Source organism: Gorilla gorilla, chromosome 13, assembly GCF_029281585.2.
Source record: "Gorilla gorilla gorilla isolate KB3781 chromosome 13, NHGRI_mGorGor1-v2.1_pri, whole genome shotgun sequence".
In the NCBI taxonomy this organism is placed as follows: Eukaryota; Metazoa; Chordata; class Mammalia; order Primates; family Hominidae; genus Gorilla; species Gorilla gorilla.
The window spans coordinates 96,899,486-96,915,723 of NC_073237.2; the positions used below are offsets into that span (position 1 = coordinate 96,899,486).

Consider the following 16,238-nt stretch of genomic DNA (forward strand, 5'->3'; position numbering starts at 1 on the left):
CACTTCTTCCTGATTTCTTCCTTCATCTAAGCTCTTCTTGTCATTTTAGAGCTGTCTTCTCATAATGCACAGGGAAAGTACATAGGCCAGAGTCCTTTCTCCTGTCAGGGGTTTCATGTTATCAGTCACTGTGACTAGGGAGTTTCTAGGCTGGAGGAAGGGTGGGATATCTGTCAGGGATGCATACATAGTAGCATAGACACTGGTAATGAGTTTTGCTTGTGCCAGTACCTATATTACATATCTAATCCTCTCAACTTCCAGGTTTGTAGAGGAGGTAGCAGTCTGAATTGTGTTCATCTTCATCTTGTCTTGCAACAGATACCATCTCATTTCCCTTTCATGTAATTGCTTGCAATGTGGCTTTATGTGCAAAATGTGTATTACTTTGGAAACATTTGAAATATCCTGAACAAAATCATCAAAACAATATTTTTCTCTCTTTCTTTTTTTAATGCAACAGAAAATGCCCCAAAAACAATAGAGGACGTCGACAGAAGCAAAACCTAGGTCATTTTACTTCAGATACGTCATCCAGAATGGTTTAAACTGATGACTTTTATATGTACACTGACCATGTGATGTACATTTATTATGTCTTTTTTTAAAGAATGGAAATATTTATTTCAGAGGCCTTATTTTTGGACATTTTTAGTGTAGTACTGTTGGCTCGTATTTAGAATATTCAGCTACGACAGTTTTGGACTGTTTAGTAGTCTTTGTTTTATGTTTTTAAATACAGAAATTGCTTTCACAAATTTGTACCACATGGTAATTCTAAGACTTGTTCTTTACCCATGGAATGTAATATTTTTGCAAAGATGGACTACTTCACAAATGGTTATAAAGTCATATCCACTTCTTCCACAATGACCACAGCAAATGACCAAGCATGAACTAAAGGTAAAGATGTTTACAGATTACTTTTCTTACAAAAAAAATCTAGAAGACACTGTGTTTAAATAGATATTTAAATGTTTTTGAGATTTAGTAACTGATTTTTTAGACACTGCCTATCGCATGAACTGTAAAGCTGTGTGTATTAGGTGTATATATGGACTGGAGAATTTGATTATTCCTCCCTTTGAAAAAATAGTTCTAATAATTTGAACAAGTATGTTAGTAATGATGGAACAGATCAATGAAAAGTAGATATAGATATTGTGAAAATAGGCTGTTTAACAAACAGATTGGAATAAAGCCTACTCTACCAGTTAAACTAATACACACTCATTTTTAAAGAAAATATTTGTTTTAACATAAATAAATAAATTGTATCAGTGTTTGTGAATAAAATACAAAAATGATTGTTAATGATTGGTGCTCTTAAAGTGAGCTTAAAATTTATCCAAGACTTCTATCCAAATTTGTCCTGTAGTAATAGGTTAATATTCATAGATTGTTGGTGTTTAAAGATCTGAAGTGTGAGTAGAATGTATTCAGCTGTTTAACATGTAGTTTAGATATTCAAAAGTATGCATGTAGAATTTAAAGAATATGTTAAAAATTATTAATTTTAATATTTTGTTTGGAAAAGCATGTTATAATATAATGTTTTCACTATATGGCCTCTGTTTTGGTGTGTTTATTTACTAAATTTTTTGATATTGGTGTTTCAGTATATTTAATATGTGAAATTAGTAGAAAAAGCAGATTTCGGTTCAGAATTCCCCTTTACTGTTACAAATACTGATTGAAATTATCTAAAGGCAAAAGCTTTACCCAACATTTGGAGTTTGCTTTTTTGATCATTTGGCTTCTAGGTTTAGTATTAGTTACATGGTGGCTTTAGTGAACTTTTTAAAAAAGCTTTCCTCTTCTACCCACACAGTCTTATTTGAGTCCCTTAGTCAGTCAGCAAGCATGTTTGGAACAGTCCCCGGTGCTTTGCAAGGGTTCAGATTGCAGAACAGTCACATATGGGTATTTGTAGTTATAAATACTTGACCATTCTCCAGGGGTGGGGTTTCCAACTCTTTAAACAACCCTGTTGCCTGTTATCAAGCTGACTTTTTGCTCCAAGTGCCAGAATTGATTGTGGTTAGGACATCTTACGCTGAGAAATAAATAAAATGGAACATAATGGGTCTGCTTCAAATGCTGATAAAATCCACCAGAATCGCCTGTCGAGTGTTACAGAAGATGAAGACCAAGACGCTGCTCTTACCATTGTGACTGTGCTGGACAAAGTAGCCTCCATCGTGGACAGTGTGCAGGCAAGCCAGAAGAGAATAGAAGAGAGACACAGGGAAATGGAAAATGCCATAAAATCCGTCCAGATTGACCTGTTGAAGCTTTCACAGTCACATAGCAATACAGGGCATATCATTAACAAGTTGTTTGAGAAAACCCGAAAAGTTAGTGCTCACATTAAAGATGTGAAAGCCCGGGTGGAGAAGCAACAAATTCATGTTAAAAAAGTTGAAGTCAAGCAAGAGGAAATAATGAAGAAAAACAAATTCCGCGTGGTAATATTCCAGGTAAGCTTGCACTTGTGTTCAGCTTGCTTGTTCTAATCTCTTGCATCTTTTAATTGCCAAAAGTCATATCAGAGGTTTCCAGTGTCACATCTTAACTATTGTATATATTAATACAATGGAGTTCTGTATTAGCAGCGATCTCAGGATAAAACCATTTCTCAGTTAACCAAAGTACTATCTATCATTTCGGTATTTTGAGCTTCTCAACCATTTCATGTAATATGAACTGTGGCTCATAGCTTAGGCTATTTCTTGCCTTTGAAACTTAATATTGGTAAGGCCCTTTCAGCATATTAGCCTTACTAGCATGGTGCCCTCTTATAGACCTTCAAAATGTTAGAACTAGAAGAAGACTCAGAAGCCTCTAGTTTAAAACACTTCTTTGTTCTCTAAAAGAAGAAACTGACAACCAGTAGCTCCACAATATGGTTTTTTCCGCTTATATGGAGAGCCTGGAAAGGCCTAAACAGTAGATATAAACTTTTCAGAATGTGATTTGTGTATTGGAATTTTTACATATAGATCACAGTGATAGCGATTTTCCAATGAACAATGAGGCAATTATTTTTCTTATTATAGTAATACAAATATATGAGTCACATAAGTAGTTTCCTATGTTTGATTACAAAGTCTTTTTACTTAAGTGATTTAATATAATATTTTGTGTGTGGCATTGTGTATTGAGCTAAGTTCCCATATTATTCTGTGCTTGGCACTCATATTTTTGGAAATAGGAACATATTTATGGCAAATGCATAATATCTGTGGTATATTTTTAAAACTCTTACAGTTAAAAGGAAAAAAATTGAGCATTCCTTCACAGTAGAAAAGTGGGAAACTGTCGTTATCAGGCAGTTTACAAAACACAAATAAGAATAAAATTCTACTTTCACCTGTTTAAATGTTGGCAGTTATTAAAACCTATACCCAGAGGTTAATTTAAGGATTGGGAAAAAACACTTTCACATTCTGTTGGTAGAAATATTAATTGATAAAACTTTTTGAAAGGCAGATTTGGTAGTATGTATTAAGAAATTTAAAAATTCACAAACTTTTTGGCCCCAAAATTTATGTCAAAGAATTTGTTCTATGCGTAAAATCAGGAATGTGTGTAGGAATGTTCACTGATGCATATAAAGTGTTATTTTTTAAAATGACACCTGTATTTTAAAAACAAGTACTTATGTACATAGGAAAAAAACTAGAAGAATATAAACTAAATGAAATAGGAACACAGTTGGATTATGTAGAGGATAATTTGTAAAACACTAGGGATGTGGCCCATAACTCCCCGTGGCATTCTTTACACATTAGGCAATTCTCCATAGCCCTCTGTTGACTGATAAGGTTACACTGGGATGGTAGAGTGGTATTTTAGGTCTGTTTTTAAGAGCCTGTAGGTTATTTAGGAAAAGTAATAGGAGAGTGAAGAGTTGCTTATTTCAAAGGTAGATAGGGCAGACTATGCTATTTGAAGTTCTTTATCATTTCCCTTTCCTTTCATGTCCCTGGAAGTCCTTCTATAGGCTTAAAAATTTGGAAAAAAAAAAAAGCCTGGGCAATGTGGCAAAACCCTGTCTCTACAAAAATAGAAAAGTTAACCAGGTGTGTCGTCGCGTGCCTGTGTTCCCTGCTACTCAGGAGGCTGAGGTGGGAGGGTCACCTGTGGGGAGGTTGAGGCTACAGTGAGCCATGATTGTGCCACTGCACTCCAGCCTGGGTGATAGTGAGACCCTGTCTTAAGAAAAAAAATTGAAAAATTGAAAAAAAATCAGTCACCTGATTTTCAGAGGCCAGTTCCAGTGTTAGTATATGTAGTGGGAAATGTAGTATCCATTCTTTGATTTGCCTTCTGAAGATGTTCAGAATTGTGGGTATATCTTACCCTCCACTGGCATGGGCGCATGGCCAGGAAACATATTTGGCATTCACGACTGCTGAGAACTTTTGTGCAAAGCAGTGGACTAAGTGCCAATTAAGATTTACAAAAGCAAGAGCAAAGAAGTTTCTGAAAAGTTTCCATTGACTCTGTTGATTGACATAACTCTTCTTTAAACTTTAAGATGTTTCTGTATTCACCTGTTTAGTCCCTGTAACTTACTGCTAATTGTTCCTTTCTTTGATCCCTTGTAGTTATTTAAAGCAACTGAGGGGTGCTAGTTTAGCGCACATCTCTTCTCTTGTAAGAAATAATGCCATGAAGATTCTGCATAATTAAGTTGTTCAGAGTAGCAGCAGTTCGTCAAAAAGTAATTGCTATCATTTATAATGGGACAGCTTGTAGAGAAAAGAATAATGGACATAGAACTCTGATTCAAAGATGCATTAGATGTTAGAACGCTGTATACATGGTCACATGGTTATTCTTAGCAGTTAAAATTAGTTATAATTAATCATCATAGTTAAGGTATATAAATGGTTATATTGAGATTGCCCCTTCTACTAAAATTAACTTGAAACCAAGCAATTCAGCCATAGTAAAAATTACCTGCTATTTCTTATACATTTATTATTTCTCTTCGAACATACTATATCTTCACTAATAAGCCTCAGACTTCTGTATATTCAAAATTTCCCTAGCTATATTACTTTGAGAGCTTGTTTGGAAGTTCTAGCAGGGGAGTGCAGCTACTTGTATACCCTTGACCAAAGACTGGTCCTCCTCTGTCGTGGATGGTCATCCTCTTCGACCAAGCGTGCGGCTTCGAGAGGGACGCACATGGAGCGGGTGAGGGAGGAAGGGGACACCCACTTAGCCCAGCCAGATCAGCTGAATCAACCCTGGCAATCAGTGGGTTAACAGATGTTGCAGCCAATCACCCTCACATCCCATAGCTATATTAGTTTGATGTTCAATCCAGCCCACAGTACTTTGATGCACAGTATTCATTCTGTTACAAAAATAGTCTTTTTACCTGGAGTTTTATATTAAAAGATACAATTATATTTGGAAGTCAACTATAATTCAACATCTACAATCTTCAATTATTATAACAGTCTATTCACCGTTAGCTCATGATATCCCTGTCTCATTGGAGTTGCAACTAATAGATCTACGTAACAAGTACTTTTTTCTGACTCTACTCCTGTTTTGCTTTACTTTAAAGCCTGATTTTATATTATTTGTTGTGTACTTAAAGGAGGGTATGTGATTCCTGGGCTAAGCTATATCTGATTTCTTCACAGCAAGATTGTGTTTTTTCCCCTACCTAACAGTAATTAACTTTTGGCTCTTTCGTTTTCTAATTATACCTTCTCAGGCCGTGCCAACCCACATTGTGTTGCTGAAGCTACTCCCTGCAGCAGGTGTCAGGAAAGGAGAGGAATAATTTCGCTGCTTCAAACTGATTCATCAGAGAGCTATGAGACGCCCACCCCTGCCTTTTTTAGCTCCTAGACTCTCTAATCCTATAGCCAAAGAATTTAATTTTAAATAAGTATCCAAAGAAATAAGGTTCCAGGGATATCTTCTTGACTATCAGGCTGATAGGTTTTGGAATATGCATAAATGTGTTTTGTATATATTTATATATTTTTTGATTGAATAGATTTAATCTGGATCTCACGTGGGGGCACAGTTTCTTTTAGAAATTTTAACTCGTGGTTCAGTTAAAAATCTCATGATTTTTCAACTTTTGTCTGTTTAGTTTGAGAAATGCTCCCTATTCAGTTGGGTTCCTCTAGCTGCTGTGGTTGGGCTGGCTCTCAAGGTTTCCAGTGTGTGTCATGTCCCAAATCCAATTCTCATCCTTATTCTTTTGACACATTTGACGCGATTGGACCTCTTTCTCTCTCTCTCTCTTTTAAAGAGACAGGGTCTTGGTCTGTTGCCCAGGCTAGAGTTCTACGGTGCAATCATAGCTCACTGCAGCCTCCAACTGCTGGGGGCAAGCCATCTTCCTTCTTCAGCCTTCCAAGTAGTAGGGACTACAGGTGCGCATCACCTTGCCTGGCTACACTTTAAAATTTTCGTGGAGGTCTCACTTTGTTGCCTGGGCTGGTCTTGGCCTCAAGTGATCCTCCTACCTCAGCCTCCCAAAATGTTGGGATTATAGGCATGAGCCACTGCACCCAGCCCCTCCCTTTCTCCTTGAAACTTCTTTCCTCTTGACTTCTGGGGTTATTCCTCTCTTTGGGAGTTCCCCCTGCCTCACTGGCTGATATCTGTCCTTTTTTTTCTTTTCTCATTTCTTCCTTCTACCAGTCCAAAATCCATGCTCTGTAACACCCATATTCAAAAATTCTTTAAAATATTTTTTAATAACATATTTGACAGCAAGACCTAACTTGACCTGAAATTATTCAGTGGAAAAACCTGACCTAAAGTAGCAGGAGGCTATTTCTAGCTTTTATCCCAACTTAGTGTGAATATTCATATTTTTTTTGCCACAGAAATGTTTCTTCCAAGATCTTGCTGGGAATGTTATGTAATAAATCATATTATTTCCAAAGTCTGAAATATTCTGAATTCTGAAACACACCTTGGTGCCAAGGAGTTCTGAGTAAAACAGAGCATAGACCCATTCACTCAGTTTCTTGGTGATCTCTTTCATCTAGTCTCATGACTTTAATTCCATCTTTACATCAATGACTCCTAAATTTGGGTGTCTAGCCCAGCCCTCTCTTCTGAATTCCAGACTCATCTACTCAGCTGCCTGCTCAGTGCCTCTGCCTGCATGGCTAGTGGGTGTCTCCAAGGCAGCGTGTTCAGATCCCATCCTTCCCCTCCAGTCTCTTCCTCCTGCTGTCTCCCCCATCTCAATTAATGGCAGATCTATCTTTCATCTGCTCAGGCCATGTACTTGAGGATCGTTCTTGACACTCTGGCACTCCACATCCAAATCTAGCGGCAAATCTTGTTGGCTCCTACCTTCAAAGCAGCTCCGAATCAGACTGCTTCTCACCCCCACCCTGTCAGCACCTTTACCCAGTGCTCCCTTGCCTCAATGTTCTCCACCTGTTCTCCCTGCTTCTTTTCTTGTCCCTACACCCTGTTTTCAACAGAGTGATGCTTTTATAATGTGGGTCAAATCCTGGCACTACTCTCCTGCAAGCCATTTATTCATTCATTTATTCATTCATTCATTCTTTTAGACAGAGTCTTGCTCTGTCGCCCAGGCTGAAGGGCAATGGCACAATCTCAGCTCACTGCAACCTCTGCCTCCCGGGTTCAAGTGATTCTCTTGCCTCAGCCTCCCGAGTAGATGGGATTACAGGCATGCCCCACCACACCTGGCTAATTTTTGTATTTTTAGTAGAGACTATTTTGCCATGTTGGCCAGGCTGGTCTCGAACTCCTGACCTCAGGTGATCCCCCTGCCTCGGCCTTCCAGAGTGTTGGGATTACAGGTGTGAGCCACTGCACCCGGCTTCCTGCAAGGCTTTTAGAAGACTTCCTCTTATGCTCAGACCTCACCATTGGATACAGAGCATTGCATGACCTGGACCACCTGCTATCTCTCTTACCCTCTTGCCTCCCCTTCTTGCCCTTTTATCACTCTGCTGTCACCACACGGCCCTCCCCACTGTTTCTCTGTTCTTCCCAGATCTATACGCAGCCTTCAGGTCTAGGCTTAGATGTCACCGTATGAGTGAGGCCTTTCTGACCACTGTAGTTCAAACAGCACCTTCCTTGTCGCTGCATATTCCCCTTCCCTGCTTTAGTTCTCACCTTAGTGTATATCTTGCCATCTAACATGCTATATAGATTTTACTTGTTTGTCCCTCTCTGAGAATATAAGCTCTTTCACTCTTTTGTCTTCAAAGAAGCTTCACAGTTTCTAGAATCAGAAAATTTACTGGTTTGTGGTGTTGCTTAATAACTTTGTTGAAGGAAGGTATACACCTGTTTGATCCAATATTCATTTATTGAGTATGCCTACTATGTGCAAGACACTCTGATAGATGCTGGGCATAAAACATAAATAAGACACATGATCTCTGCTTTCAAGGAATCTGGAGAAGACCTCTGGGAGACACATATTTTTGAGTAAAGCTTCAATTCAAACTGTGCTAAATGTTATAAACAGAGGTATGTATGTGTAAATTTGAGATAGAGTTAGCCACTTGAGGAAGTTGGGGACACTTGAATTGATTATTGAAGAAAGATTTCATTTACAAAGCCAAAAAGAGGTGAAAGGGGACCTAAGATGTCAGAAACTTCTGGGTATGGTAGCATGTGCCTGTAGTTCCCGCTACTTGGGAGACTGAAGCAGGGGGATTCCTTGAGTCTCGGAGTTCGAGTCCAGCCTGAGTAATATAGTGAGACCCCGTCTTTATGAAAAGAAGAAGATACCAGAAATCACATATACGTAGGCATAGAGGGATGAAAACATCTTGTGCTTGAGGAATTGAGAGTGATTGTATGTTTCTGGGCTGGAAGAGTGGGAAAGTAGGTCTAGCTAAAGCTGAGGAGCCTTCTAATCATACTGAAGAATTTGAACTCTTCGTTGAGTGTTGGTGAGCTCTCCAAAGTTTAAAGCAGAGAAAAGATGTGATCAAAGCTATGCTTTAGTAATATTCTCAGAAAATACTTAGTTGATGTTCTGGAGGTAGAAGGATCAGTGAGGAGGCATTGCGCAAGTTCAGGACTGAGACGACAAGGGCCAGAATCAAGACATTGGTAGAGGGAATGAAGAAGGAGGAGGGAACAGACAAGTTGTTAGGCAGTATTATCAACAAAGCTTGGTGGCTGGTTGGATATGGAATGAGAAGGAGAGGAAATATTTGGGATTATGATTCAGGAGTTTCTATCTTATGTGGCACCTGGATAGGTGTTCGTGCTGAGAGGTACAGGGAAAGAAGTAGAAATGGAGAGGATGGTGGATGGGCCTTGATTTTTAGACTTGCTAAGTTCAAGATGACTGTGTAACCTCAAACTGTGGAGCAGTCTGCCCATCATTCACACATGTGTCTTCATCTTAGGAGAGAAGGAAAGTGAAGATAAAATACATGTGAGTTTACTTACAATTGGATCTGAAAAATGGAGTGGTTAAGGTTGCCCAGGGTAAGCCTGGGAGATGAAGAAGAGGAAAGGGCCAAGGTAAGAGAAACCCTAAGAAATGGTAATATTTAAGGAGCGGGCAGAGGATAAACAGCCCATGGAGATTTACAAGGCATGGCCAGAAGGTAAAAGAGCTGCTCTATAGTGCAAAGGAAGCACTAATATACTTTGTTTTTTCTCTACTTCAGGAGAAGTTTCGGTGTCCGACATCCCTGTCTGTTGTTAAAGACAGAAACCTAACTGAGAACCAAGAAGAGGATGATGATGATGTCTTTGATCCCCCAGTAGATCTGTCTTCGGATGAAGAATATTATGTTGAAGAAAGCAGATCTGCCAGGCTTAGGAAGTCAGGCAAGGAGCGCATTGATAATATCAAGAAGGCATTTTCCAAAGAAAACATGCAGAAGACACGGCAGAATCTTGACAAGAAAGTGAACAGAATTAGAACTAGAATAGTGACCCCGGAGAGGAGAGAGAGGCTAAGGCAGTCAGGAGAGAGGCTGAGACAGTCAGGGGAGAGGCTGAGACAGTCAGGGGAGAGGTTTAAGAAATCTATTTCTAATGCAGCTCCCTCAAAGGAAGCTTTTAAGATGCGCAGCCTCAGGAAAGGTAAGGACCGAACAGTGGCTGAAGGTGAGGAATGTGCCAGGGAGATGGGCGTGGACATCACTGCCAGGAGCGAGTCTCTGGGCCCCATCAGTGAGCTCTACTCTGATGAGCTCAGTGAACCAGAACACGAGGCAGCCAGGCCGGTGTATCCTCCCCATGAAGGAAGGGAAATCCCCACCCCCGAGCCTTTAAAAGTTACTTTTAAATCTCAGGTGAAAGTAGAGGATGATGAATCTCTTTTGTTAGATTTAAAGCACTCATCGTAAAGAGGAATTAAGTATATCCTAAATATGAATCTCCTAATCATGCAGTTTTAGTTTGAATAGTGTAGTCATCTACATTTCTGTGCCATGTAGGAAAACATAAATGTATGTTTTTTTCTTATATTTAAAATCTTGAAGATAATATAAATATTATTGTCACTCTTTCTCACGGCAGCTGTGGATTTTTTAGTTCCTTTCTCTTGTCCACCAGAAAAATAGTTTCCTAGGTTGGGCCAGTTACGTGTTTGGTAAGGGCAACTTTGCGGCCATCATTTGCAAGAGAACTCTAAATATTGGTTAGGATTAATATTGTGGCCAGCCTCAAAGGGGAATAATTCATGTGTGGGTTATATCGTCCAATGTTCAGATCAACAGATGTGTTAGTAAATTAGCAGTCACACCCCTTTTTTGATGCTTTCACATTAAAAAATTGAAGTTTTGGACTTGAGCATTTGGCTCTAGTATCATAGCTTTACTTATAAGAAAACCCTGGGCAAGTCATCTGCTTATTCTCATCAGTAAAAATGGAGAGGGTTGGCCTCTGCTGCCCGCCTCAGAGGACTGTTGTGATGATCAAAGGAAATGGTACACATTCTGGGGGAACAAGAAGCACGCCCAGAGAAAACAAGCCTCACCAGTTCCTCCAAAACAGAATTGAAAGAGTTACACCTTCTGAAAAAGCCCTCAGCACCAATCAATAAGGTCCTAGGTTGGAGAGAAACTAAAGCTGGTCTTCAGAAGCCTTTTCACAGAATCAAGAGTGAAAAATAAGTAAATGTTTGGGTGACCACTTTTTCATCAGACTAACTAAATCTTGGGTTTTAGTTGGGTCTCAAAATGTTCCCCGGCCAGACCCTTTCTAATTTCCTTTTGATTAAGATCTTTGGTGGACTATAGCACTACATTTGTTTAAGCAGTATGAGGCATAAAATTGTGACTGTGTTTCTAAAGTTGGCCCTGATGCATTGGGTTTGGAAATGACCACAAATATTCCTGTTTTCCTGAGTGTACCCTTCAGGGTCCAGCTGTCCAAAACAGTGTTGATAGGAGTTCATCATAGCTGCTTTGGGAGGAAGCCAGATTCCCCTTATCTTTTAGCTTTAGATCGTGGAATCCAGGAAGTAGAACAATGTCTATTGTTGCTAAAGAAAGAAATGGGCCGGGTGTGATGGCTCACGGGGAGTAATCCCAGCATTTTGCGAGGCCGAGGTGGGTGAATCACCTGAGGTCAGAAGTTCACGACCAGCCTGACCAACATGGCGAAACCCTGACTCTACTGAAAATACAAAAATTAGCTGGGCGTGGTGGCATGCGCCTGTCCGAGCTACTCAGGAGGCTGAGACAGGAGAATTGCTTGAACCCAGGAGGCAGAGGTTGCAGTGAGCCGAGATTGTGCCACTGCACTCAAGCCTGGGCGACAGAGCAATACTCTGTCTCAAAAAAAAAGAAAAAAAGAAAAGAAAGAAATGGTAGTACTGATTCTGTACTTGAAGGATGTTTAATGTAGCATGGTGTTGTAATAGAGAAGAAATGATGAAATTGTTGAATTTGAAGAGTTGGGGCAACGATCAGCTATCCCACTTTTTTTCTCACTTTCAGATCAGTTTTTGGATAATCATATGGTAGTTAAAATAATAAGTGTACACATATACACACAGGCATACATAAATCGGCTTTAAAATATTTGACTCAGTTACTCAGATGTTTGGGTTTGGGAGTCTGATTCAGCATCATTTCCTCTTCACCCTGCATGAATACATAAAATCATATATCGTTCATGTTGTTACCTTTTTATATTGAAAACTAAAGTGTATACAACATTGGATAACACTTTCAAATGAATAATTTTAAAATGTTTTTATGACATTTTGGAAATATCTTGAGTGCCTAATCACATATTTTCTTAAGAACCATAATAAATTTGAATTTAAGAAAACGTTATTACAACATTTGATGTTAGTGTCCTATAAATATTTTTACTAATAATGCAAACAGTGAATGTAAAGAAGTTACAAGCTTTTTCTTTTTTCTAGCCCTATGCAGAATAAATATCAGTTGGCCTGAAATATTTTTCTGCAAACATCACTGTCATGGAATTTTTGTAAAGTCAGTTTGCTTACTGATTCATATATAACCAGACTTGACATTTTATGGAACATTTCACATATAGCTGTATTTGAATTTTGATGAGGAAGGAGTTATAACCTGGTCAGCTCTTCATCATGGTAGACTTTGTGCAACCCCAAAACACTAAACAGTTTCATGTCCCTGGAGGTTTATTGTAACCTTGTACTGCTTTCTTGGTACTAGGATTTTCCCTCCATGTTTCTCTGTTTCTCTACATTTCCTCCCATATTTGGGACATTCCAAATGCTACATTCATAATTTATTATTCCTTTAACTTAATTTTCTTGGTATAAAAATAATGGGCTGCAAAGTCACACGTCCCGTTTGACATAAGGAATATTCTAGTCAGTGTTCCTATTTTTAAAGTTTCAGATAACAGGGACAAATTATTTTACCTATTCATATGTATTTTAGAAATTATACATACCAGGTTTTAAACAGTGTATTCAAATAAAACCATTGGCAAGATTCCTTGCTCTGAGACAGAACAGTGTAGCATCTATAGACACCAGGGGGCATGGAGCCACTCAGGCTCTTCTGCAGAGTAGACAGGATAGAGTAGGGGGGTGCAAGTCTGTCTCTGGCACGCGATGATCCAGGTCTTTCCTCTGAGTGGGTGATAGCCTGATTGTAGCTTACAGGTTAGAGAAGCAGGGCAAACAACAAAGTACATGAAAATTCAAGGCCGGGTGTGGTAGTGCATGCCTGTAATCCCAGTGCTATGGGAGGCCAAGTCGGGAGGATCACTTAAGTTCAAAACCAGCCTGGCCAACATGGTGAAACCCTGTCTCTGCTAAAAATACAAAAATTAGCTGGGTGTGGTGGTGTGCATCTGTAATCCCAGCTACTTGGGAGGCTGAGGCAGGAGAATCACTTGAACCCGAGAGGTGGAGGTCGCAGCAAGCCGAGGTCACGCCACTGCACTCCAGCCTGGGCAACAGAGCAAGACTCCTTCTCAAAAAAGAAAGAAAAGTACATTCAGCTTGCTGAAAGTGTACTTGTGGGGTGTGTGTGTGTGTGTGTGTGTGTGTGTGTGTGTGTGTGTGAATTCCCCGAAGCCTCCATAAATTAAAAATACAAATCGAGATAAAAATACAAAACATTTTGATTTCATTCTTTGCCTTCTATGCACATTAAAGGGTTTGGTTTAGACCAAGACCTGCAGTTCATTGTGATTCTATCAGCCAAAAAGCATGAGTCATGTTATGTAAAATATTCCACAGAACCATTGTTAACTGTGCAGTTCCATTACATGAAATCATTGGGCTCATTTTTCTTCTGAGACATGTTTACTATAGCTTCTTTTATTGAACCCTGCTAAGAAAATTATACATCATGATTCCCAAATCGGCGGAATGACCATTATGGTCTCATCCTCAATTCTGTTTGAATTTGGGGCATGGTAGTCCCTGGTCTGTAGTGAATAAAAAATGAAAAAGCTTCATGCTAAATTCTGTGTGTTGTTCTTGTGGCCACCTCTGAATTATGTTGTCTCAGGATTTATAGTTGTCTTTCCCAGGTCAGAATCCGTCATTGTATTTCATAAGCAGTGGCTAGGAGATCTAGGATAACCACTTCACTGTGCATGTCTTAGGACATCCAAGGATCCCTAAGAGGGTAGACTGGAGTGGCAGAATATCCTCACAGTTCGAATTTACTTTGGGCATCTTCCTAAAATCAACCACTTTTGTCAAAAGGCCCTCGCCAAATGCTCTGCCACTTGATGCCTTTGCCCATGCTGTATGTCTTGGAGCACCACTTTTCCCTTTCATTCTGAGAGATGCCCTTCAAGTTCACTGAGAATGTCAATTCCCTAATTTTAGCTTTCCCTGGTCCCTTCATCCCCTAGGAAGGGCAGGACTAATTACTCCATATATATATATATATATATATATATATATATATATATATATTATATATATATATGTTTTATACACACACACACACACACACACACATTCTGTGTGAGGCACTGAGGATTCAAAGATGAATGGAAGTTTCTTCCCTGCCGTTTCCTATCCCATATCTCAGGCTCAGTTCTGGGAGACAAGCAAAAATTCAGCAGTGTGACTAATGCTATGTATCAGATGATGGAACTGCGGAGATGGAAGCTGTTTATAGAGTATTTTGATTATGCATCTGCCCTAGCACTTGCACTGTATTGCAGTTTATTTGTGTAACCGTCTTCTAGACTAGACTGTGCTTCTTAAGGTCAGGGACTGCATTTTACTCATCTCTGGGTCACCAGCACTTGGAGAGCTTCCCATATGCTAGCCGTCTGTATTATGAATCCAGAGATGAAAGATGTGGTCCCTATGCTTAAGGAACTTTTTTCTTGGTGGAGGAGATAGACACATCATGTTCAGATTTCAGAAAGGATGATAGGGGAACATAGAGGAAAAATATCTCACAATCTGGGAAAATGCTGTCAGGGAAAATTAGAGAAAGTGTTGCTTAACTTGGCATTTGAAGGCCATTTGAGTCAAGAATAGAATTCAAGGCAAGATGCAGCTAGAGAGATTGTATGAGGGTGTTCTGAGATTTATGTCAAAGGCCATAGAGAGCCATTGAGAGGTTTTAAAGGATGTCCTATTAACAGACCAGAGGCAGACGGACCAGTTGGTAGGGGCCTTGAATTTTTCCAGGTAAGAGGAGTACCTGACGTAAAGCAGTAACTGAGCTATGGAGGGGTCAGCTTGGCTGCGGGTTGTGATGAGAACAAATGACTGCCAGGTTTCTGAGTTGGGTAAGTCGCAAGTGGTGCCAGTCACTGGGACAGGAAATATAAGACTGTTCTAAGACAGCGCTCTCCTGATGCTTCTGTCTCTCCTCTGACAGCCTTCGTTACTCATCCCTCAGTGTGGCTGAGGAACAAAGGGGAACTATGCCCATACTCCAGAAGCTCCCCCACTAGAGGTCTGCCCATTCCAGCCATTGTGGCTCCTACCTATGCGTGAAGAAGCCTCCTTTGAAGGGACCCTTTTCTGGCTGTAGCAGGTGCCTTGCCATCTCCACCAAGATGCGAAAGTCCTTGGGAAGCAGAACTGCCTTGCAGATCTAAGGCCATTGTGAAAGCTGCTTTCCCATCTGTGTCTTTGCTCAAGGCCAGATTTCTGTTTGTTTCTGTTTGTGTGGTCCAAAGAAAGGCTACTTCTGATTCTTAGAATGGATTATCATTTTCTAATCTCATTTTTTGTTGGGCACCTGAGGATTCCAGACAAAGCTGTGCTTTATTCCATCTGACATCACAATAACAGTTGCTGTGACCAGCTGCATAGGTCAGGGTGAATTGCCCAGGTTCATGTAGCTTCTCCAGTCAGCTGCCATGGTGGCAGCAAGAGCCTTGATCTCATTGCGGGTACTTGTTTTCAAATTTAATCCCTCCATGTCTGTCATATTAGATATGAGTCATGGCATCAAAAATGTATCAGGGGTTCAAGGTGGGTTTGATGCAACCCATTCTTCTTCCCCTCCAAGTTTCTGGCTTATGGAGAGTTCATACAAGGATTGTCAGGAAAATGGAGAACACCTTTATTACAGCCTGAGCATGTGTTCAATAAATCCCCCCAAAGTAGGGCATTTAGTAAATTCAGGGGGCGAATGTGGCTTAGGCCCTCCCTGGGACCTGCATGCTCTGATGTGGTGGCAGGTGAGCAAGGTTTACAGAGCAGGAGCAGAGTCCATTTTCTCAGCTAGCAGTGAAGCCTCCAGGCTGGCTTACATCCTCAGCCAGGGAGAGCAGTGGGGATGGAGTGC

General features: G+C 40.0%; 2 protein-coding genes and 1 long non-coding RNA gene across 4 annotated transcripts in view; 2 read left to right on the forward strand and 1 right to left on the reverse strand.

The window, feature by feature from the left end:
• Positions 1-1,565, forward strand: part of TMEFF1 (transmembrane protein with EGF like and two follistatin like domains 1) — a 104,424-nt gene extending 102,859 nt beyond the window's left edge. Inside the window, exon 10 of the mRNA XM_031014552.3 lies at positions 464-1,565. Within this exon, the coding sequence (XP_030870412.2) occupies positions 464-548 (85 nt within the window). The 3' untranslated portion in view covers positions 549-1,565. The remainder of the gene's footprint in view (positions 1-463) is intronic.
• Positions 757-10,524, forward strand: CAVIN4 (caveolae associated protein 4). 2 transcript variants are annotated; one of them, XM_055350057.1, is made up of 3 exons: positions 757-903; positions 2,118-2,480; positions 9,672-10,524. In XM_055350057.1, exons 1-3 carry the CDS (start codon positions 883-885, stop codon positions 10,356-10,358), a joined length of 1,071 nt encoding a protein of 356 aa, XP_055206032.1. In that variant the 5' UTR covers positions 757-882; the 3' UTR covers positions 10,359-10,524. The 2 variants fall into 2 exon arrangements, with proteins under 2 accessions (XP_055206032.1, XP_004048408.2); XM_004048360.5 differs by lacking the exon at positions 757-903 and having other exon boundaries at positions 1,697-2,480.
• Positions 10,525-12,016: 1,492 nt separating this feature from the next.
• On the reverse strand, positions 12,017-15,684 carry LOC134756895 (uncharacterized). The gene is made up of 2 exons (XR_010130305.1): positions 15,430-15,684; positions 12,017-12,101 (listed from the first exon to the last, which is right to left on the reverse strand). It is a non-coding gene; the product is annotated as an uncharacterized lncRNA (long non-coding RNA).
• Positions 15,685-16,238: the final 554 nt, after the last annotated feature.